At 41.7% G+C, this 24,989-nt stretch overlaps 1 protein-coding gene across 3 annotated transcripts in view; it reads right to left on the bottom strand.

The window, feature by feature from the left end:
• nlgn3a (neuroligin 3a) overlaps nucleotides 1-24,989 on the bottom strand; it is a 169,070-nt gene that overhangs the window by 70,868 nt on the left and 73,213 nt on the right. For 2 of the 3 annotated variants that reach the window (XM_046406260.1, XM_046406258.1), the window contains exons 2-3: nucleotides 19,470-20,175; nucleotides 1,689-1,838 (exon numbers count right to left, since the gene is read on the bottom strand). In XM_046406260.1, coding sequence (XP_046262216.1) covers nucleotides 1,689-1,838; nucleotides 19,470-19,941 — 622 coding nt within the window. In that variant the 5' untranslated portion in view covers nucleotides 19,942-20,175. Of the gene's footprint in view, nucleotides 1-1,688; nucleotides 1,839-9,964; nucleotides 10,025-18,353; nucleotides 18,414-19,469; nucleotides 20,176-24,989 lie in introns of all 3 variants that reach the window. The other variant, XM_046406261.1, reaches the window with a different exon arrangement.

Genomic DNA, 24,989 nt, shown 5'->3' on the forward strand with positions numbered 1-24,989 from the left:
TCTGCAGGAGAACTTCGACTTAACAGAGGATTCATTTTTCAACAAGACAATGACCTGAAACACACAGTGAGAGCTACACAGAAATGGTTTAAAGACAACAAGGTGAATGTTCTGGGGTGGCTGAGTCAAAGCCCAGATCTCAATCCAACTGAGAATTTGTGGCTGGACTTGAAAAGAGCTGTTCACATAACCGCATGCAACCTGCCAGAGCTTGAGCAGTTTCGCAAAAAAGAATGGTGTAAGCGGACTAAGAGTTTTTTTTTCTTGTAAATTTTTGTAAAAAAAAAAAAAAACAAGCCAAAATATAAATTAACATTGTCTATATTCACTATGATTCCACTTATAAAAGCAATAAAAGGGGAAAGTATCGAGGGGTGTGGATACTTTTTATAGGCACTGTATGTCACTTCAAAGCTCATTCATTCCCTTATAAATAAAAAACCTAAGCTGTGAAACGCACACACATACTCAAGTGTTTTGCTGCAAGAGTCTTACTTGGTCTGGTACGGCCTGTAGCTTACAATAGCTAATGTTAGCTAAGTTTTGATAGACAGCATGGAGTCCGTTTGATTACTTAGTGCCTCTTCTCTACTGGTTTTACATTACATTTTTGCTTTTATCCTTATTCCATAATTGCCATTTGTGAGCAATGTTTACCAAATATTCACTTTAATCTAAAAACTGTTCCCAAAAGGCACAATATTTACCTCTCTGAGTAGATTTGACTTTTCATTTAGAACAAATATGCTTGAGGCTGTGAGCCACAGACAGTATAGAGAAGTCTGAAAGGACTGAGAGACAGAAATATGTTTTCATATAATTTGTTGATGAAAGGAAGCATATAGAAAAACATTATTTGCATCCTTTATGTATTATTATTGTTTTTTGTTTATTTATTTTGCCTTTAAACACATGGAACCCATGAAAAAGAAGGTGAACTACACTCTTCTGGGCACCCTGTATAAAAAAAAAAGCAATGGCGCAAATCTCAGGCAATATTCTCAACAAATGCGAACAACAACATGGAAATTTTATTCAATATTCAAAGTGTTTGTAGCCAATACACAACCACTCTAAATGTAAAAAATTTACGAGGAGGCAAATCAGCTGTGTCAGAGAGATGGATGGAAAAGGTACAAAGCTCGGGTAGTGTGCTAACTAACTCCATTTTGTGTTGCTGCAGCTGTTTCCACGGAGCTCTCTCTCTCTGCCTCTCCTCTCTCTATCTCTCTCTCTCTCCACACACACACACACACACACACACACACAAAGAGAATTCAGCTGTGTGAGTCAATCTGGAACCAACTACAATTCAGGGAGAGAGAACCCCTCCGTTCTCTCTGACAGACTCCCCTCTTCTCCTCTATCTATCCAGCATCACGCCCCTCTCATCATTTTTTCTCATCCTCATTACAATAATTTCTTAATTTATTCCAAACCCCAGTCACAACAACAAACCCACACTCAGCACACTCAATTACTGTGATTCTGATATGTGAGCAATACATCAACAACAAGCATGGCAACTAGTCCACATATTTACAAAGCTGTGCTTCTTCTAACTGTCTTATTTGCAGTGAATGTGGTAATCAGAGGTGCTCATTACACCTAGCTGCCCTACAAAGATGGCCCAGAAAAATGTCCTTGAAGGAGGAGGTGAAAAAAAAAGAAAAGGAAAAGATGCTTACCGAGGACTCCAACGCGGTAGTTGAGAGTGATAACGATGACATTTCCATAGCTGGCCAGGACGCTCCCATCGATCATGTTGCCCGTCCCCTCCATGTAGGATCCTCCGTGGATGTACACCATCACTGGCTTGGCTCCAGTATCTCGTATGTCTGCAAGAGCGGCCATCATTAACACATTCACATTGTCTTCCACCCACTCCGATCAAGGGTCAGCTCAGATTCAGATACAGCAGATACAACACATGGTGGCCACAAACAGACAAGCTGACGGTCACCTCTCAGATACCAGCGGTAAGGATACAGTCTGCTGAGGCAATATTCTATAGTATCTGCTCTATGAGGAACATGTCCACTCATTATTTTGAGATCAATGCTATGGAAGTAATTTACCATCTCGGCTGAAAATGTGGCTCGTCATTTACCGCTACGTCATTTACAATAAAACATTCATCATATAAACCTTAACTAGTCAGGTTGTATTTGGTCTTGGGTTGCCTTCCAGGAGGCAGATCCACTTCCCAATATAGACATGCAGGGAGCCATTAGGGGGAATAAACAGAGATGTACACTGACATATCTCCTAACCAGGGAGAAGGCTAATCTGGCTTGACAGTGATAGGGAAAACACATCGGCTAATTAAACAATACTACCATGCGCCTCCTTTCAACACAGGCCTATCTCTGTGCAACAATTTATTTGCATGGTCTTGCTCGGCATTGCAGGCAGTTACATTTGTGCTTCAGTTTTGGTAAAATGTTGTTTATTCTGTTCCCGAATCAGGGCTTGATACCCAGCTGGAGCGACACTCCAGCCAGATAAAGCACATCCAGAGGTAGAGGGAAGAAAAAAGCCTCTGTCTGAGGAATAGACTGAATTACTGGCTGCCTAGCTAGAGCTGCAAGTCAAGACAAGAAACTCTCTCTCATTTTCACTCCTGCTCCCCCTGCATTCTGCGTAGCTTCTCGCCTTCCCCTCCCTCACTTTGTATCGCTTTCACTCACAGACTCTCCCCTGTCTCTCCCTGTTTCTCTCCTGCCTTCCCTCCATCTCTGTCCAAGTCCCTGCCTCTTTTTTCCCCTTAAGCCCTGAGAGTGGTGAGAATGAGAGGGGGTGGGAGGGCAGAGAGTGAGGAAGACAAAGAGTGAGTGAGTGAGAGAGAGCGAGAGAGAGAGAGAGAGAGAGAGAGAGAGAGAGAGAGAGAGAATGGAAGGAATTTAGAAAAAAAACAAGGAAGAAAATTCAAAAAATGACAGATGAGAATAAAGATGGAAAAGAAAGAAAAAAAAGGGAAGGGGGGGGCAATGAGCTTTGATTTGAAAGGGTTGTATTGTGTTCTGGTTGCTATGGTGACTGAGAGCCAAAATTCAAAATCCTCAAGAACAGCTAATCACAGACCACATCCTGCACAGCCCAATCTGCATCCATCTGCAGGCACTGCTCCTCGTCACATTAGCACACTCATCACCAAGAACAACTACTTAAATCCATTTCCTAGCGCAATTATTATTCTTTTGGTTCGCAGGTATTTTTTTCATTATTCCCCTGGTTATTCATGGCCCTGTTAATTTTAAAAGCAAAGTAAGAACTTGTATATGATGTGCTCTTATTTATAGCTTTCTTTATCTTGCTGGTATCTGAGAAGGCTACGTGGTGAAATGTGATTTATAGCTGACATTTCTCTATGTACACACTTATCTTAGACAAGAGGAGGAAGGGATGCACGAGGTGAGAAAGCATGAAAGATACAGTCAGAGAAGGGGAGGGGGGAGGGGGAGAGGTAGAGAAACAGCAAACCCATATCCTACACAAGCTACTCAAACAAATGGGCCACGAATACAAAGAGAATGGCAAAGAGGAAGAAGGAACAGGGGGCAGAAATAAGAAAAAGAGATTAGTCATGTCAATGTCATCAGTCACCTCTTTTGTTGATTCACATCAGGTCTCCATGACAACAGTTAAATCCCTTTGGGAGAGGAATGCAAGACACTGAAGCTCCACTTGTTCTAATCTATTCATTGACTTGATCTAACGTGGGAGGTGTTACATAGATGTGATATACAGTTCTCACTCACTGTGGTTTGTGTCAGAGGAAAATATACATGCAACAGATTCCAATTGGACTTTTGCTTTACAGTGAGCATAATCCCGCCTGGAAGCCCCCACATCTGGGCCTCAACACGGCATGAAGTGGAGGTAATAAGGTGAGTAGTTCTTCTAAACCAATCTTTATCGGCTGCTGTGGACGATCTAAGCTGGTGAAACAGGTGACTAATTGGGCTAACTTGAAAAGCTGCATTCTGATTCATTACTTCTCTGAGGTAAGCACATCAACACACATATTCATAGCATCAAATGTAGCACAGTAGCTTTGTGCTAGAAAAGAAACAGAGATAGGTTCATTAATGCAAAAACTGGTAAATTTGCAATAAAAACTCCATGCACGACAAGCTGGAAAAAAAAGAAAAAAGAAAAGAAAAGAAAATCATGTTTTGGAGATAAAAAAAAAATATATATGTGTGTGATACAAGTATTGATGGAAACTGATGTGCAATGAAGAGTGAGCTGAAGAGAAAAATAATTTATCTAATACATAATTTTCTCACATGTTTCTCTCAGTTGCACAAGTGGGATCATGCAGCATCTACTATCCAGCGACACACACCCCTTCAAATTAGACAAACAGCAAATAACTGTATCACACCAGAGAAAATACATTAAACACTGCCAAGAATAAGAATTAAAAAAAAGAAAAATCATAGGTCTTGATTGCACTTAACTTCAGATAGGGCTGTGGACACTCACACCTACAAATACACCACAGGCCATGAATTTTAGCAGAACCAGAGGACCACAACATTTCATAGGTGCATCACAGTGGTTCTGGACTGATTGGAGTGCCAGTGGGTGGCAAACCTCAGGCCCGAGTCCCTAAGTACTGCTGCTGCAAGCGAAGCCCACCGGGAGGGCTGAGAGCTCCATTCCTTCTTTCCCTATCTCACCCCAACATTCCCTCTGAACCGCCACCTTTTTGTCCTTTGCCTCTCACTCCATTGAAAACAGTCAGTCATATATCTGACATTAAGCCCCCCTCCCCAGAAGCAGCCGTGACACTCTGAAGTGGGAGAGGAAAAAGGCAAGCGGCGTTAAGTGTCATGGCATTCACTGTGTCAACACTTGGTGAAACATGGTGGCTGTCAGTGGCTATCAGTGAGGTCTGAGGTGGTGGGGGTGGGGGTGACAATGTCCTGATGTGGCAAGACATGACATGTACCCTACTGTAGTGCTCTTGTCAGGCCAGGCTTCACGCTTCACTCATGACAAGTCCATTACTGGTCATGTTCACGTTTAAGAACTGTGTGTAGTTTTACTGGGGTGCTAGTTACAAAACAGGCAGTGTAATTACAGCGAATTATACAGCAGCTTGTGGCATTGTACAAGTCACTGACAGTATTCTGAATGTCACTGAGTGTCCGATTAATACCCCCCTTCATACTGAATCAAAGCACCTGTGAGACTAGGCCTACGAGGGGGAAAGGAAATGGAATGATAACAAATTTTCTATTTTGGACCAACAGTCACAAATATCATCACAACATCACATCATCAGGAGTGATGGGATGGGCTAGAAAAGAGCACCTTATAGTTGGAGTGTGTCCGACTCCACAACACTTGACATTTCCAAGGGTATCTGAGGTATGTCCTATGTATATAAATGAAATCTAAACACAACATTGGGTATAAAAGATGTGTGTGAGACAATGCGCCTACAACTATGAATCTTGACATTGCTACAGTAAATGTAACGGGAGGATTGACCTTTATGTGAAGGTGACTTTTTGCGCCATGGCTGGGGTGTTTGTGTGTTAAATATGATGCTGGCAACAGGGCAGACGGAGAGCTGTATGTAGAGAAGTATACAGAGAATAAAGAGAGAAGGGCAGAGACGCTGGGCTAAGTAAAATAAAAGGAAAGACATGGTGACAAGCCTACAAGGTTATTAGCCAAAGCCCCCTACAGCTGGCCTGGATTCCCGATGAGAGGAGGAAGCTGCAGAGGTGCTGTCATCCCTAATACTCACAGGTAGCTGTTTGCTCCTGGAGTGAACGAAGACTAACCCTTTAGTCTTTTAGGGAAGCCTGCTGTCCTTGGTGCAAGCCACAAAATCTGATGTTACATTGCACTACCCCACTGAAAGGTTGACCACAGTACCCCAATAAACCCACTGAAGAAATGCAAATAGCACAAATCTCCTAAGACATGCTGTGGCACTGCATAAGTGCTTCAGTGAACTAATTGAAAGCCTATTGCCACTCTTGTTCCGTTCTCTAGATTTTCCATAAGCAGTGTGTTTTCACATGTTTTTGACTTACCAATTATTTTGTGCCACTCAAGAGTAAAGAACAAAGAAAAAATATAGATGACAGTAACAGTCTGGCTCTCCCATCCTTTGAAAGGGCTCAAATGATGCCCTTGTGGATCAACCATTAACAGCAATGCTTATCTTGGAAGAAGTTGAGCAGCTGCATTCCAAATATCTCTGCATAAATGGGCTTCAAGGGGCATGATTCCTCATCCCTGCCACATCAGAGAGAATAGGATAGTAGTAGAATGGAGAGAATGGTGTGTGAATTGCGCCCACTGTCGATTCACCAGTCTCCAGCCTGCCTTAGCTGAGCTGAGGGCTTTGCCGGATGGGGATCCAGTCAGGCCTGTGCAATGGAATTAATGGTAATACCCAGGCAGGTGGAGCTCATCTCTGCTCCCTGGCACAGCAACGATGGAGAGCTTCTCTGGGGTGGGGGTGGGGGTTTGTGTGTGTGTGTGCTGACTTCTCCAGTGCTTGCTTCTAGAGCTTGGAAGAAAGCATTGTGTGTACAGCAATACGCATGCACAGTTATATGTGCACTCATTTAATGGGTGTGAGTGTACATGTTTGAGTGTGCACACTCATGCAGGGTGGAAGCATTCCTCCTGATTAGAGCACGAGTGTCAGAGTGCCAAATGGCAGATGCACACACGCACACACACACATGTATTTTTCATCAGTGGGAGAGGGCCGAGGCAGCAGTGGTGCGAGACACTCTCGAGGTGGAGTGGGGATGGCTTCCTCTCTCTGCCTAACGTTGGGCACGGTGCCTCGGCACCACTGCCATGTTCCACCTGGGAGATTTAGCTCCTACACAGCCTCACCTCCTCTATTTACATGCCCACCTTTATCTAGCAACAGCAGGTAGGTGATTGAAAGCTCCCTTTTACAGTGCAATAACAGCTTCTGTAAAACTGAGTCTTGATTGTGGGCCGATGTAAATCACAGCAACTTGGCCTGCGCACTCGTGCTGCAGGAGGGAGTGTCGCGCAGAATTTGAATGCACTTTGGGGGGTGTTCAGGGCTTGACTCTTGCTCAGACAGACTGGAAGACACACAAAGGGATGGCTAGAAAGTCACAGAGGAGAAGTAGATAGACAGTCAACACAAAGAATCATTATATTCCTAGCTCCATATTTCATTTTGCTTATCTCCTTGTTTCACTTGAAAGTATTCATTGACTGTTCTGCACCTTTTTACTGTAAATTTCTATATCACTATTCCTTTACATACACCGGTCAGCCACAATGTTAAAACCACTGACAGGTGAAGTAAATAACATTAGTCATCTATTTACAGTGCAGTCGTCTGGGGGGAAACATTGAGTCGGGAAATCATGTATGTTCTGTGACACACACTCACCTATCTCTTCCTATCAGCAGCAGCTTTCCCCACATGGACAATGCACCCCATCAACTCAGAAATGTCTCAAGGACCACAACAATGGCTGCAGACTCCCCAGATCCCAACCTGATCGAGAATATGTGGGATGTACCAGAATGAGCTGAATCATTTGGAGACCCCATCCTCAATGTACAGGACCCAAGGGATCCAACATTCTGATGCCAGTGACCACAAAAGACCCCCAGAGGTTCTGAGTCGCTTCCCCTGACAGGTCAGAGCTGCTTTGGCAGCACAAGGGAGGCATAGAAAATATCAAACAGGTGTTTTTAATCTTGCAGTTGATCACTGTATGTTACTTACATTCCTTTGGCAATATGAAAAATCTTTCATTGTTCCAATGAAACCTATTTGAATTAGAATTTAAGAGTGCATCTCGAGATTTATAACAGGCAGGAGGGCAGCTCAACTATGGTGGAGGGAGGAGGGAGTTAGCCCACGATAGACTGACTGCCAAATGAGACAGCATGGTAATGTTGGGATGAACAGAGTGAGAGATGGAGGGAGCTAGACAGAGAGACCAGAAAAGACAGCAGCTCTCTGGACTGAATGAGAATATGTGGATGAGAGGTGCATTAGTTAAAGAGGGAGACAGTGGGAGTTCTGCTTGTGTTCTACTTGCCCTTTAACTTGAATACAAATGTTTGATTTTCATTGGTAAGGCATGCAGTAAGGAGACTGCCATTACTATTAATAATACCACAGCCACTTGTGAGAGCAATAGTATGTAAGACTTGCTTGAGAGGACACTGTAAATTGTGCAGTGTACTCAGCCATCCTTCACTGAAGGATGGGAGAAATAGAGGAGTAACTCTGAACACTGGTGTCATATGTCAGGCCATGAAACTTCAAAAGAGACATATTCACCAGAACAATGAAAATCTTCTGGATTATGTTTAGGGGATTGATGGCCAGCTCTGTTGCACATGCATTAGTTACAGTGCAGAAGCAGAGATACTGCTGGGACCGTATTGTGCTTCTACGGTGATGCTCCGCAAATAGCATTAGTTGCGCTCAGTAAAGAAAAGGCTTGTCACATTTTCAGTGAGGCTACTCTTGCACAACAGCTTGGAGACCAAGCCACTGTGTACACATGCAAAAACTTGCCAGACAAAGGGATCGGCACTTGTCAGCAATTTTGAACGGACTTAGGGCTACATACACTGATGCATGTGGGCTTGCTTAAGGGAAGAAAAACATAAACAGGCGCACGCGCATATGTGTAGTCAAGCTAAAAACCGAGGGCATATTGGCTTCAGTTTCAACAGCTCGCCCTGGGCTTGAATGAGAAACACCTGCGTGTCAAAGTGGTGTCATGGCAACGCATCCTGTTCTGTGATCAAGGCCAGCGTGATGCTTCTTTTTGAAAAAAGAGCCCATCGGCAAAGAGAGAATACAAGCACAAACCCTTAAACATCTGGAAACAACCCTGGCCAGCCAGCCTCAGCTGGGTTCAAAGCATTAATGGTGCCAACATTCAAGACAAATAAGTGAGAGGATGTGGCAACTAGATGTGACATCGCAGTGTTCCTGCCAAATAGAAGGTCCATATGCCCTAAACATGTGCTAAAGTCCCATACAGCTTTGCTCCAGTACAGATGAATAGTGTTCATCAAATATACACATAATGCACAAAAACCCAGTCTGTTCATAACAAACAAATGGGACATAAATTAAGGACTCAACCTTGATGCCCAACATCATGCTTGCATCACCTGTCTTAATGTGGCAAAGGGGTTGGGGGTGGGGAGGGGCATATCAAGGGTTTGATTTAGATTCAAAAACTTAAGCTGTTTCTGTTGCAGCACAAGAATCGTCTCCCACTCTAATCTCGGCAGAGATCCACCCTGAGCCAGGAATATCCCAAGATAAATATGGAAAGTGAACAATGTGATTGCTGAGCAGCAACTTCCCATTTTCTACACCTCTTGCCTCTAATCCTCTCCAGCAGCACTCCTGAACTGCCGCTCCTCATCGAAATCTGCTGGCAGACCCGGTGAATGGTCTGATATTTCACTGCTGCTCCAATTTCCATCTGCCATTATCGCCACATATACAGCTGCTGGCCACACCTTAAGAAGGGGCTCTCACCACTGCTGCTGCCCTTGTAATAACAGTTGCTCCAGTCACTATGCGAGATATTAAAATGACTCAACCCGAGTTTGGTTATCTAGACAGCAGCTAGATCCCATCTGACTCTTAAGCCAAACACTCTACTCATCAGCTGAATTTAGATGACTAGGAAGAGAAGACACACGCACGCACGCACGCACGCACGCACGCACGCACGCACGCACGCACGCACACATTCTAATATTTGATCAAAGACAACATTGCTCTACAGATTGTAAAGTGGCAGAGGTGTGCTTGATGATTGCATTTGAATGCATTAGAAACAAAAAGAAATAAAAAAAAAAAACATAAATGATCATAAAACAGTGACATTTTTAGAAAAAAAAAAATAACGAAAAAAACTCATGCACCATCTTTGTTCACCATGGAAAATACCTTCATCTTCATCACCGTCGTTATCCGATAAATCCTCGCCCTGTTTTTTTGCATGGGCCCCTATTATTGAAGCAGGGAGAGAAATAGAGAGGCACAGGGAAATTCAAAATAGCATGTTTGGTAACACACAGATGGGAAAAGAGGCATTTCAATAAGATACACAATTTGAGACCACATGTGAATAAAAATAATGTTCATTTAAATATACAGTTTACATCAGACATACTGACAAGGGCTCACAGCACTTACAATAAGAGAAGAATATATTGGTTTTAATAGTATACAATTTAAAACAAAATCAAATGAGTATTTTAAACAAAGCTCACTGTTTTAAGATATTTGGAGCAGAGTCATACACAACTGGCAGCTTCAGAAAGACCTTTTTTAGATTGATCAAAGAAACCCCCTCAATCCAATGCAATGAGCCTGGATAAGAACACTATTAGCTTAAAGGATCATTTCAACAATGAACAGCTACAACATATATTTCTCACTGGTTTTAACTGCATTTTGGGAAATGGAAATACTTTTTGAGGAGGGGTTCACTGCGTTCAAACAACACATTAGTGACTTTTTCAGTTTAAGACACCATTAAAAGGCAAATAAACTGCTACTAACAAGCTGCAGTCATTGAGATGTTAAAGAATATATAAAGCGTGTTGAAAGAACAACTACAGGCAAAAGCACGTGCAGCAACTTCCCTAGAGGTGCTGAAATATGAATAAATCACATGATTGCATGTATCACATACTCTCAGTTACTTCAGCTTGTCTCTTTGCCCTAAACAATAGGTAACATGCTGTTGTCCTTGTGCTCTATGTTATTATTAATAGCTACCCCCCGGGGCCACCTGTGCACCATGTACAAATATAGTGTACAGGCCCTACATTGACTCACCACCTACACAGTGGTATTGACACGTTATTTGAAAGAAAAATTGTATTTTATCAGAATTTTGAAATGTTGCAATCACTGGGTCAACAAAAATATGAATATGAATTAAAATGAACATCTAGTGGTCCACACTGAACCCTTCACAATTTTCAGAAGATGTTCTAGCGTTTCCCATAGTGTTTAACATTACAGGTGCGCTTCACCCATGCCTGAAACAAACATCCACCACCACTAACATCATCAATGAATACATGTTTATAAAATAAAACATTAACCTTTTGGGGAAAGTGAAGTTGCTATTTGACATGGTAAATGCCATAATGAGTGTGGCCGTTCTTTCAATATCAGCTCACTAAATTTATCAGGAGTGGGTCACATGGTTAAACAACTTTAATTTGAAGCTAAATAAGCGAACAAGAATCTTATAATAATATTATTTTTATCATTCACCAGTCGGCTAGAGAGCAAGACACCATATCTTGCATATGCTATGGATAAAGAAGTCTGAAGCAATACAAACCTCTTTGGCATAGGCACTAGTTAAATTGCTTTTATTTGAATGAATGCAACGCTGTGTCTGAATACCTCACCCATTGTTAATTGATAGAGGCAATATATTGCATAATGTAAAAGGCTGAGTGTCATGACATTTACTGAGTACATTCACGCTGTCCAAAGTGGAGAAGCCTTTTCAATTTGTTGATTCCACCATCTGCACAATGACCTTGTTCAGTCAGTCCATCAGGTTTGTATAATGAGGCATAATGAATAATGCAATTTGTATGGACTGCTATGTGATCTGCTATTTTGAGACATGCAACTTCTGTATCACCCTGTTTGGCAATAAGAGGTTATTTGTCTGATGTCAGCATGTCGTGGAAGTTGTTATGGAGGCTTTTAATATGTATCTGTCATCAGACAGGGTAAGGTGAATGGCTTGCCAGCTGTGGTAGGCCGCAATTTCTTGCAAAGTCATTTGGCAATATAATCAAAATGTAATCAATTAACAGCATACAGTTCGTACAACTCATTTTATGCCCTTAGTCTCTGGTTCTGCCTTCAGTTTGTTGTATTTGTCCTGTCTTGGTTTTGTATCATGTCTATCTTCCTTACTACTCACACCTTTCCCTTAACACTGTTGTACTGACCAAATGTTATTGTATTGTCTATGTGTTCTATTTGGATGATAAATAAATTCACTGAAACAAAACAAAACAAACAATGCAGAAATGCTAGGCTGAAATGGTTTTCAGATGCCAAAACACTGATCAGTTTTTAATATTATGACAATGGATTTTATGACCCAGTTTAATCTGTCATTGCTAAAATTGCCAGAGAAGTGGCTGAAATATTCACATTACAACGTAATCTACCTGGAATGTGCCTTTGCACTTATCTGCTGGATAACACTGAAGCAAATATTGCGCCAGATTCAAATCTTTAACCAAACGACGAGGCATGAATTTCTGAAAGGTGTCGGCACCAACCCTGTGCCAATACAGTCATCGCATTAAGGTAAATAAGAGGGCTGTAATGTTTCACAAAGTGCTCATCTCAGTCTACAAATGGCCTTAGTCTTGGAGTTTGGCAGGTATAGCACTTTAAAGTTAAACAAGTTTCATAACAGCACCAGTTCTCAGCCAGGAGCATCTTCCTTGTGTAGGAAGTGACTGCCATTAAGTTATTAGATGTCACATCTCACTAATATTCAAGGAAACCTGTAAAAATGTTTCAGCAAAATAAAAGTCAGTAGTCAAACATAAGGTTTTATCTGCTTCAACAGCAGTCTTTATGGCTTGTTAGCGGTTTAGCTTACTCTAGTGTTCACTGTGCCGTTGACATGGTAAAACAGTGAGGTTATTGAGCGATAGTACTTCAGACAGGCATAGATTGGATGGCAGGTGTCAACAGGGAAGCTCTGTCACTTTGAATCGTGTTGTCTGCGAGCCTATGTGTGTGTGTGTGTGTCAAATGCTAGTTCTATAATAGGAACTGCAAACATGTGACATCTGCAGTGACTCAGCAAGCAAGTCAGCCTATATTTGACCTTCAGTCTTTTAAAGTGATGCCAAAATGAGCACAATTACATATGAAATTACACTAAATCAATGGATTGATGAGTTTCTTTGCAGGCCTCCAGGACCCGACATTTGCATTGCCTAAAAACAGGCAGCATGTGGAATAACAACTATTTCATTTCCCTTGACAAGCAAAATAGAAACTTGTCACATTTATCAGATCACCTTAAAAGAAACCACATTTGATGGGCTTTCTTGTTGCTTAAAGGGTATTGAAATTTAAAATTTCAGTGGGATGAAAGTGCAGACAAAAGACACAGTTACATGAATAAACGTGTGCACGCATTTACACACGCACAGGCAAACACAGTTATATATACAGTGCTCTCATACTCTAGAGACTTCTCGACTGAATTCAGAATTCGCTCAATACATCGTGGAAGGGCTAAATGTTAACTGCCTTTCCTTTGCTGGAAAAAGGTTCGTTGACAATAGATGGGCCTTGGAGTTAAATATCAGAAAGGTCAAAATGTGGAAAGGGACTTAGTGAAATGTGAAATGTTGCAGCCTTGACAATTTAGAGCAGTTATATTCAGTCTCTAATCCTCAGGTGGCCATTTTTCTCTTTGAGAGTGCCTGGATCTGTCTCTCCTAGCATCTTTGGCTCTGACTGTCTCTCTCTCCTTCAATCTGTCTCCCAGTTTAGAGGTTAAGGAACAGCTTGGGAGGGACACATAAGAGAGAATGATGGAGAATGCAGCTAAAAGGTTAAGGAGGCTGTAATCCTACAGTAAAGGACAGCCAAAACTCACACTGTGCTTCAGCTGCCCCCCCCCCCCCCCCCCCAAAAAAAAATAAATAAATGAATAAAATGTAGCCAAGTTGTTTTTCTGGACATGTTTAACAGCGACCACAGGCTTCTGAGTATGGTGGTAAGCTAACACACTAGTGTCTCTTACCTCTATTCTTGATCCCTAATGAATCTTTTATTTCAGGTGTTAGGCAAAAAAGACTACACTGCACAATATCTTAGAAAAACAATCAGAAATCATCAAGCGTTAAGCTTCTTAATGTTCTATCTGTCATCTAAATAAGTTCTGCTTCACAGTTGAAAAGCTTTCAACACTTAATCAAAACTGGATTCATAATGCACAGACTTGAATTGATTTAAAATTTTGGATTCTGGTTAAAGGTACCCTGTGGAGATTTTTTAACTACTACTAGTGCTATAGAGCTATTTTTTCTCTGAGTGTGTCCCCATTTTGTTGGTATTCATGGTAGCATAAAGGCAGCACAATTGACAATCTGCTGTTAGTTTCACGCTGTTCTACTGACTGACAGTTGCTGGCAGTAACACACCAAGAAAAGCATCAATAAAGACAGTGAAGAAAAGACCGCAGGCAAGCAAGCAAACGATGTAAAGAATGTCTGATAATACATCATATAAAATATGAAAAAAAATTAACAATACAAGCAATGCATTTGCCAGAAACTTCATAAGGCCATTTTAACCTCTTCAGCTGCACAATTACAAAACCACACATTCAAAAGTTTACAAAGATCCCAAATATGTCAGCCTGAAAACGTGTGTAAAAAACAATGCACGTTGTGGTGCAGCCATAATAAGGGCTGTATGGTTCTGTCCACTGAATAGAGAGACCTAAAGGAAAATCTGGGTTCAAGAGCCTTGGTTTAAGCAAACAAAGATACCAGCGGCAACAAATAAATAGTGTTTTCCACTTTAACAGGGCTTTAGGCCTCCACAGGCTGTGTCCTCTATTTCTTTGTAGCTTGGAATAAAGAAAAGAACAGAACAGTGATACTGAGCCTTGACTGTGGAAGCTGGACAGCAGAGCAGCAGGAGGCTTCTGAATAGGAACTTCCTGCTTAGGTTGCGTCTTGCATCTCAAGTCAGTGCGCAGACTTAGTCTGCCACTGGCTGGTTACAGCCCTCACTCACTGGGGTCATCAACAATCCAGACAGATGAGCATGGAAGATTACAGAATTAATTTTCTGTCAAAGAAAAGTGGGCATCTGCTCTGTTTTAAAATCACACAAGCCAATATTTGTTCTTGTCTTATTGGAAAGTTTTTGTGCTGTCTGCTAAGCATGCAGATTTCCTCAGCAGCACTCAGAGAGTAGCCCCTCCTTCCCTTAGGCAGGGTTGAGTCGGCCAACCAACGGGATTACCATGGTGTGTTACTGTCTGCCATGGCCCAGGCAATGTCTAACCAGGATTGGGGCTCTTTCGCAGTTTCCACAGCTCTTGAGCATCTGGGAGTCTTCGGGTAAGAAGGAGAAAAAATGTCCGATGTTTCTGCTGGGGTAGTTAATCTACAGGTTTGGCAAATAATTGGGCTGCCTAACACATGGCAGTTTGCTGCCTGTGCGGGCTGCATAAGAACGATAGCGAAGAGGTCTAAATCAAGCCAAAATGTACAACAGATTCCGTTACATTTATCTCATTTATAAGGTTGATCTTGGAATGTCTCTCAGAAGCAGCAGTAGTCAGAGAGAGTGCAGTGTGAAGGACTCCAAGGTCAGATTTTACAAGTGGGTTACAAGCAGCAAAAGAGACATGCCATAAAACCCCATAGAAAATGATGTGCATATTGTATAAACAGGCGACATGCAGCACAGTGAGTGCACATTATTACCACAACTCTGCCTCAATCAGGATCTCATCAAAAGGATGTGATTTTACAGATCTCTTTAAAAGTGTGTCAATCAATTTAACAATGTAAACCTCTTTTAAAGATAAAGATTGACCTCATCCGGGTTTGTCCTCGCAAAATTGACCCATCTTGAACCAATCTGGCACTCTGGGGCCGAATGTGCTCAGCTGTGTCCCTGCACATCATTACCCCCTCTCTTCACTCCATTCACTCTGACTCAGAGCAGAGAAAATGACTGATACAACCATTGCTCCAGCGTCTGTGGGCCTGTCACTGCTGCATGTCCTATGTGTGCACTATAAGTAGAAGTGAACTACCATGCTGATCTTGCACATCTGACCACCTCCATATGACCTCATGACTACCTGCTTGGGCATCTTGGTCATGCTGTTCCATCTTTAGCTGCGCTGGGCTAGCGAGACATGGGACAGCCATTCCCTAAATCACATTTGACTCGCTGTAAACATGAGATTGTTGCTGAACAAAGAGCAATGCTCTGCTGATTATGCCTTGTCAAAGTTAGCTGCACAACAACTCCGGCTCTGAAAAAAGAAACATCCACTCCAATTTCGTCTTCCATTATTTTTTGAATGAGTCTGTGTTTGATCTTTTGTCAGTGCACTAGTATGTGGTTTGAGGGCTTTCCTCCTGGTCAATGGAGGAAGATGAGCTGCATCTCTGTCAATAAAGACTTACACAATGACCCAGGAGGATGCTAATGGAACAGGATCCATACAGGAGCCTTTTTCAGTAACTCTCAAGGCATTATATCAAAATTATACATATTTATTCTTACCACCATTCTGCTAACTAATACTGCAGATTGTGTCATATATTTAGTACTCCAAACAGAATAAATTATCATATGTCTCACAAATCAGACAGCTCTACAAATATTGTGTGTGATGCATCCTACAGGATTCATAAGTGACTGATCAACTTTTTTCACTTGATAGGCATCATCACTGCAACAAGGTGCTTCACGCTATAGGTAAGAGGGCCATTTACACTGCTTCTGTAACAACTGCATACTGTTGCTTAGCAACAATTACAAAACCATTTCATCAAGAGTCAAATATCACACTTTTTCTGAAAATTAATCACTCTTTACCCCAAAGAAACAAGATAAAGACCGTATAATTTGTAGTGGAGGTGTTATTAGGACTGAATGTGCACAGTGTGTATGACTCTACTTCTTCATCCAGCTCTCTGTAGTGAAAGCTTTGCAAACATTAAAATAGAAAACATATAACCCTATTGGCATTAACCATTTCATGGAGCAGATTTAAAATCCTCATTAAAATCTTCAATGGGGGAACTGACGAACTGTTGCACAGTTTCTCAATTCACTCAGAATTAGTCAAACAAGACTTTAACATCCTGCTGGAAACATTTAACCAAAGCCAAAGTATGCTTCAGAGGGTGATTTCTACATTGCCTGAGAAGGATAAATTATGCTTCATTTGCACTGCTAATTCAACATAAGCCAAGATTAGTACAAGCAGTTTTTATAAAAAGGTGTAATTGAAATGAAGAGAGAGTTTACAGCAAGGCTGGAAATTACAACCTTTGTGTTTATAGAAATAGAGGAACTATGCAACAATCATCTCTCTGCACAATAATGTGTCACCAAACCAACATATGAAACTTATGATAAACCATTTTCTCATTACCAAACATGGGGAAGATAATTGAAAAATTCCAAGTGGAAGGGGAATATTAAAGAGATATTTCTGTGTATATTCCACAACTGGGACTAATTCAGAAGCAGAAGTGCCTGGAGGGCTAGTCTGTCTCTAACAAAATTGGTTTACCAAAGCAGAATGTGCGAGTGCACAGAGTGAAGCCAGTAGCTGCCTCCCGCCTCCACGGAAATCAACAAGGGAGGTCTCCCAGCTGAAACTGATGCTGGAGGGTGGAGTGAGATATGCTCAGGTTCACAGTCTTAAAGCCACTTGTAGGTCCTAGTGCCCTTAGGCAGGCTTATAAAATTAGCCCTCTGTTGTTACCAGCAGTGAGAATTTTAGCTGCTGTTAATGAAACTGACCCGTGTTCCTTCATGTTTGAGCACTTGCCACAATAATAGATTGAAGCTGTCATGCCAATAAAATACCCCACCACCCTCAATTTGAATAACTGTGAATAATAAATAATAATCAGAGATAAGAGAGAGGTGGTCCTTCATTTTTTGTGTGTAAATTTAATCAACAGTGGTGGCTCCAGTGTTTTCATGTACTGACTATACTTCCAATAAGCTGGTGCCATGAGAGCAGTCTGAAACATGACTAGAAGTCTTCGCAAGTCAGATTTAATCTTACTTCAAAGTATCACTCATGCCTCTGATTTAATCAACAGTTGTTTATAAATGAAAGAATATCACACTTAAAACATCAACAAGCAATATAAAAATGCAGAAACATAAATAAATATATGTTTTTCTGAGACATTGTGTTGTTTTGTTTGACAAAGCATCATTATTTATTTGGGGACCTGCAGTTTCACTCATTTTCCACTGTATTACAGCCAACACTTCAGCATGCACACACATACACGTACTCCCACAGCACAACCACTCACTCATATGTCACACTCATGTAAAGGTTGACCTGAGTCACAAGTCCCACGTTCATCCCAATTAGCACTTTGATTTGGGAGCTGATAGGTGGTGATATTGGCGGCTTTGGAAGGATGTACCCATCACTCTCCTCTCTCTTTCACTCTTTCAATTCCTCTCTTTCGTTCCGTGTTGCTTTGCTTTTTCTTTCTTTTCTTTTCACTTCTTTTCATTTTTTTTTACATACCTCCTTTTCTACACATTTTCTTGTTGGGTTTCCTGGCACATTCCTTGGATATTCTTTTGACTGTAAAATGAATGAAAAAACTACAAAATAACAGAGAGATCTGGAAAAGAGAGCATGTGACATGCAACAACTCAGACTGAGTCAGACTCCCTCTTCACCCTCTTCCCCTCCTCCTCCCACCCTCCCAGTCATCATCAACAACAAGAACAACAGAGGACCTGTGAAGAAAGTAACTGGGGTGTTGCTGCAGAAATATTCCAAAATGGTGGAATGAATTTGCTGCATCCTGGGACACAGGAAGCCCATATTCACATGCACTTCTATTTAAGACCCATTACAGCCACACAGAACACAGAGGCTTTCCAGAGTTTTGCAATTCTTATAGTAATTTCATAAATTAGAGTGTTATTTGACATCATCCATTTGATTCTTTGAGCACTTAACATTTCAAGCCCATTTTCCTGTGTGGGTCTCCTTCAAATGGTGAAATAATGGGGGTCATTTAAAAGAGAGACAAGATATAAAATCTTTTAGTCTCGGTGGAGCCCAATGTATGCTACCTTTAGCTTTTAGCTTTCAGCTTTTTGTGCAAGGACAAAGTGGATAATGCAAGGAGGGTAAAGGGTCTTACATAGGTCAGGCTGATGCCACAGGCCTCTTGTGTACCAGACAGAATATTTCACCAACCCTACAGTAGGAGATCATTCACTTATGAAGCAGGCCGCTAATTACTAATGGCTAATAATATCCCCAGAACAGTCAAGACAGTGAGGGCAGGAAGGTGCACCAAGTTTTAACAATCTGCTCCTTGTACGATTAGAATTATTTTTTCTTTTTTATTCAGTCATATCAATGAGTCATTTAGTCATCAAAAGAGGAACCTCTAACAGTGGCATGGAAGGGGAGAGTTGATGAAAAGACTAAATGAAAGATCAAGTCAAGATGGAAGGTCGAGGTGATGGACATGGACACAGCATGCGCCAGACAACAGGTCATGCTCCGCGCAAAATACAGAGGTGACACATAACTTCAGAGGAAAGACAGAGCGAGAAGGGAGGCAGAGACAGAAGAGGAGAGGAAAGGCTTGGTTTCACCCTGTTTACTCAACGCACTCACCATCCTCAGTGGGAACATAGATGTTTAAATAAAGACAATCCTCGTGTTGATCCTGTATATATGTAGTAACTATATCCAGGTTGAAGGTGAACCATATCGGCATCATGATCTCTGGCACAGCGTTGTGAATATTTTGGGGGCAGACAGGAGCAAAGTGAGTGGCGTTCTTGATGCCCGACCAGGACGAAGGTGGCTCCGGAGGCATGAAGCGTTTTTCTCCCACTGGAGAGGCGGCATAGGGAACCCCAAGATACTGATCCACTGGCCCCAGAATCTCACTGGGGAGAGGCACCCTCACCCCTCGGAGTTTCCCATACTGCGTGTTCACAGTTGGGTGGTAGTTCTGACCTCTCACGGCCGCAAAGCACCAACAAACACTTAATACCCACAAGGACACAGGAAAATTGGTGCAAATGGGGGCACCGTGACAGTTTTGTGAGGGGAGACGACTTCTCCTTGGAGAAAACCACATGGTCCTTGCGAGCAAGTACAACTGTAAGTGACCAACATACAAGCTAGGGCAGGCCCTCAGCAAACACACAGGCTTCCCACTCAGCACTGCAGTTCAGCCACTTGAGGGACAGTCATCAGCTGTGATACCGGAGCCTGTCACAAAAAAGTCACAGTTGTTCAGTTTCTTCTCTGCAGCAAGGTCCTCATTCACCGTCCTCTCTCTGTCTGCACTCGTCAGTTCTTCTATCCCGTGCTGCAAGAGAAGAAGACAGGAAAATTAATGATATTTTTTCCGACAGCCCACCAGCTTGCTTCCATTTTTAGTCAGTCATTTTATTGACTTTGCCGACATGACGTAAAACAGCTTACATAAACATGACAGAGCTCCTCGTGCTATCATCAGTCCACATAATCAAGACTTTGACTTTGATATTGCAATTAACTGTTGGGAAACTTGTCAAGTTGTACATAACAACGCTAACAGGAGAAGTAAAATGTGAGAGGCATTAACTGTCAGTATGTAATTATTCTCTTCTTCATAGACCTCTTTTCATATTAGTAGTTAAAAGACAATAAATGTTGGCATTCCTCTTAATTCTGTCTTAAAAGAAAAGTAAGGTTCCCATATGAACACTGAAACAAGCTGTGTTTGCTGTAATCACTATGTTCAAACTAGTTATGAAAGGACAGTAGGAGTTATGAGGCACCAAATACACAGTCATTGTTCCAATAAAAACATTTTCAAATCAAGTGATTATCTTCCAAAGTTACTATTTTTTAAAGTATAATACTCCCCCATTTGTGCCAGTATGAACAGGAGAAATTATTACAGAAAGCAAAACCTGTTTCAGTGTACATATGGACATGTAATTGACATTTTGAGACAGCGTTGAAAAACTGTCAAACTGTCCTTTAAAGAATAGCTATATTTACATGAGAAGCACTGCTAAAACCCAACAGCAAGAGTCATACGCAGCAACATAATAACATGATAAAAAATTTATATCCTGCTTAACGTCATTCAGCATTTTCCTTGCATCTCCCCTTTGGTATAAACAGACCAAGGTGGAATTTCATCTCTCCTGTTTGTCTTTACAGGAGATCTCTTCTTGGATGAGCAGAAGAAGGGCTGGGGTAGTAGTAGTATGCAGCTACAGACAGCATGGTTGCCTCCAATGACAGTGCTGTAAATGCTAATCTACAGTCATAGAATAAACCACGAGAGCCAGGGACAACAGTTTCCCACACTGAATGATCAATTTTCAATTTCTGTGGCTTAGGGTCCCCCTCAGCCTTGTGCTCCTACTGCAGTGCTCGCTCTAATAACAATGTAGAAGAAAAGCCTGCATTTAGAGGGGGATATTGCATTCCAAAATGACTGTGTAAATGATTTATAATGTATCAGCAACCGTTGGAGGGCCACTAACCACTGAGAAAAAGTAATCCTGACATTCCTGGAGGTGCTTTTATCGCTAGGCAGCTATACCCATTTTCTGCAGCTGTGGATCAGTGGAAATCCTGCCAGTGGAAAATGTACATGGAAGCCCTCACTTCATATCAAAAACACATACATGTACAGTACATTCTGTAAACACTTCAGATGAGCCCACCTCCATAGTAGTTATGGAAATGAAATGTGCGCGGTGAAACAGTTCTGCTGAGACCGAACACCTGCTAAGTGATAATACATGAAAAGCCGTCCATATCCAATCTGGGGACTAAAATCCATGTCTTGCTCTAGGGCCAGGGATTGGTGAAGACTTCGAAATGCTAGAAAAGTCACGCTGATACAGTCGCTCACAATGGATCAGTGTGGCAGAAGCTGGAAACCTTGCAGACATTACTCCAAAGACTGTATGAACTACACCATTAAAAATCTTTCACTCCTGTTTAGAGCATTGATAGTATCAATCAGTGCCACATATCACAACATATTTATAACCTCAGCAAAAGTAAGATATATAATATAACCAGTAATATAACACACTTAGATGCTAGGTTTTAGTTACAGGAAGCTTCAAGCCTCATAGATGTTTAATACATCAGCACTGCAATACATTCATTAAGGTTATAATGTTGAAACTGCTTTACTGAGGTGCTAATTAGACCTTATGGTTATTTTAGGGGCTGTAGTTTGTTGTGCTGTTGAATTATAAAGCATTATAAAGAGAAGGGTTTCTACTATTTTGTCTACAACATTTACACTCACTATGATTCTATCAATAAAACTGCTGTCAAACCTATTTTCAGTGCATCAGTGATTAAATCATCATCAGAAAACATCTTTCAACTTGAGCAATAGAATTCAATGGGACCACAGCCTACTGCCTGCAAAGTGATCAATACGCTGTATCATCAAAACAGTTCAAACAAAATCTGAATATTTTACAGGACTTTTTCATTTCAGGTTGATGTGCATTCAATTACTGTTAGCAGTGCCCAGTTGTGTTGAGTTACCCTAAGATGGACAAGCATCTGCCGCTTGTCCATCTCAGCACACCTAACAGTCTCCAAGCAGGTAGTGGTGAAGTCAGATGGGTCAGCTTCTTCTTCTTCTACTCCTAGTTCCATTTTGCCATCCTGTCTAGAGTTTTCAAGCAATAGGCAGGAGAAACTGCACAAAGTCATAATGATCTGAAATCCATGGTGATAAGCAGGTGAATACAAACAACTGTTGCACAGTGTAACACTAAACAATGCCACAGAGGGTGCTGCTTTTAAACGTTATCGACTCAGTTAAGACACAAGCAGGTAGCTCTGATGTGTCAAATCAACCAGAGTCAATGTGAAAAATAGAAAATATCCGGTCCTCAAAATAAATAAATAAATAAAAGGAACACATATTTGCACATAAAATCTTCACGGTAGATGTTAACTACAATTCCCAAGGTGCATTTTGGCAGGAAAAGCCTTCATGAGCTTAAAATGTTGTTATGGGCACCACTGACAACACAAGCGACAGCTTAAATTAATTTACTTAAATTGTTCAGTTGTGGTTGAATTCAGCGACTACTGTGTTTTGATCTCCATGGCAACGGCAGTCAAGGTTGTTAGGTATCTGAGTATTCAGACTGGGCAGCCAATACAAATTTAGGATCATCGCATTCATTCAGTGTTGAGTCATTAGTGTGGCACCTGATGACCCATGACTATATTCCTGACCCGTGCAAAAACTGAAAGAACTCACATTAAAGAGCTATAGTGTTTTCTGTGGGTAAAGAGTTTCACCTATTGATCCACTGAACACAGAAGGATTTCTGCCCAGAGGTTTTCATAAAGGCACCTCTACCCACAGACACAAGATTTCCAATTTAACAATTTAACTGAAGTCTTTTCTGTTTAGATCTGCACACACAGCAGAAGAACAAGTGTGATAGCACTAATTCTAGTGGAGATAAAACACACCAGGTCAAACTTTTTAATCAGGACATAGCAAGGACATAGGACAGTGTGATGGAGTGTGTGTGTTTAGAGGACACAGCACAGAGGACTTCATCAGTCTCCCCTCCAACAGCATCTCAGAGGTCCTCTCTGCTTTGATCTCTCTACCTGCTGAAGTACTGCCAAGGGAGGAACAGAGAGGGAAAGAGATTGCATGAGTTCTCCGTCATCATCCCAGAAATATTGATCGTCTCATCACTGTGGCCTTGCAGCCCACAATAAATACAACTGGGGTGATGGAGGCGGGGAAGGGGGAGAAGAGGAGGAGGAGAATGTGTAGGAGGAGAGGGCTGGCTGTGCTGAGTCTAAAAGAGGTTATTAGCCCTTAATGCAGGACGGCACTCCACCAAGTACACGCCGTTAAACACTCTCCTGCCCAATTCGCCGGTCCCTGATAGATAGGACATGTGAAATTCTGCTGGTCCAGTCCCTATTTGTCAATATTCAAAAGCAACTAAATGGTACATATTGACCCCTGTAGGTATCCCATATTTAGAAGAAAATACACAGACTCTAAGCCTCTTTATTTTGGTCTGAGTCCACAGCTAGGTACACTTACTGTAGAACAGCCTTTCTCATCCTACACTGGAGAGATCTCTGCATTGCAATAAAAGTCTGAGCACAGAGCCAAATGTACTCCTACGCCCCGACATCCCTCAGAGAGAGGCTGAATGGACTCTGATAAAAAAGGAACCAATAAGAGTTCTGAGTACATGGAGCTTCTGACTCTCCCTACTCTGTTATTATAGGAGCTAGTCTGCAACAGAGGTATTCAGAAAGCAGCATTAGTCCTCTGGAACATCTGGATTTAAATGAACTGAGCCGTCCTGACCTGAGAGAGTGTAATCACTGATTACAACCGCTTCTGGTACTACACATTATAACTAAGGCTGAATATGCCATTATGGAGAAAGTAAGCAACAGGCAACACGGCAGGAACCAGAAGACAGAACCCTATGTACCCAGGCGGTTACCTAAGCTAAACTCATTAAAATATATAAGAGGTGATAGCAAAAACTTCATTTAGTGTCTTCACTTTCCCATTTCTCATTTCCACATCAATATGAGGGGTTAATTTTGAGACAAGCTCTCATCTTGTAACACTACTCTCAAGCCTTGGCATGTCAATAATGTGGAAAATATATGTGTAAATTGTGTGCTTACAGGTGTTTATTTCACCTTATCAAACATGGATTTCAACACAGCAAAATCAATAATGAATGTACAAACACAGTTTCCTCTGGCAGGCATGCGCTTTACATAAGCTCCTGGGCAACACGAACAACAGCATGACATATTAAATCAAGGAGATTGGCATGTTTCAGAAACAACATTCATTCAAAATGTCAAAACTAAACTGCAGCTCCATAAGACTCCTGCTGGGAACCAGTGCCTCTGCAATAGTGAGAGATGAGGGCCCACTCTTCCTTTCTTTGGCTTTTTTCATCAAAAATGGCAGTCATTACAGCCATTATTTCTTTGGAGATCTGGCACTAAATCAAGGACAAAGACGCGGCACATTCTGACTGCTAATCGGCGTTGCTGACATATTTTAAAGAAGCAAAAGGGAGATGGTGAGGATTCACGGCACTGCTGCTGTGGCCACCTGCTCAGCTGCGTGTCTCC

Source organism: Scatophagus argus, chromosome 12, assembly GCF_020382885.2.
Source record: "Scatophagus argus isolate fScaArg1 chromosome 12, fScaArg1.pri, whole genome shotgun sequence".
NCBI classification, from domain to species: domain Eukaryota; kingdom Metazoa; phylum Chordata; class Actinopteri; family Scatophagidae; genus Scatophagus; species Scatophagus argus.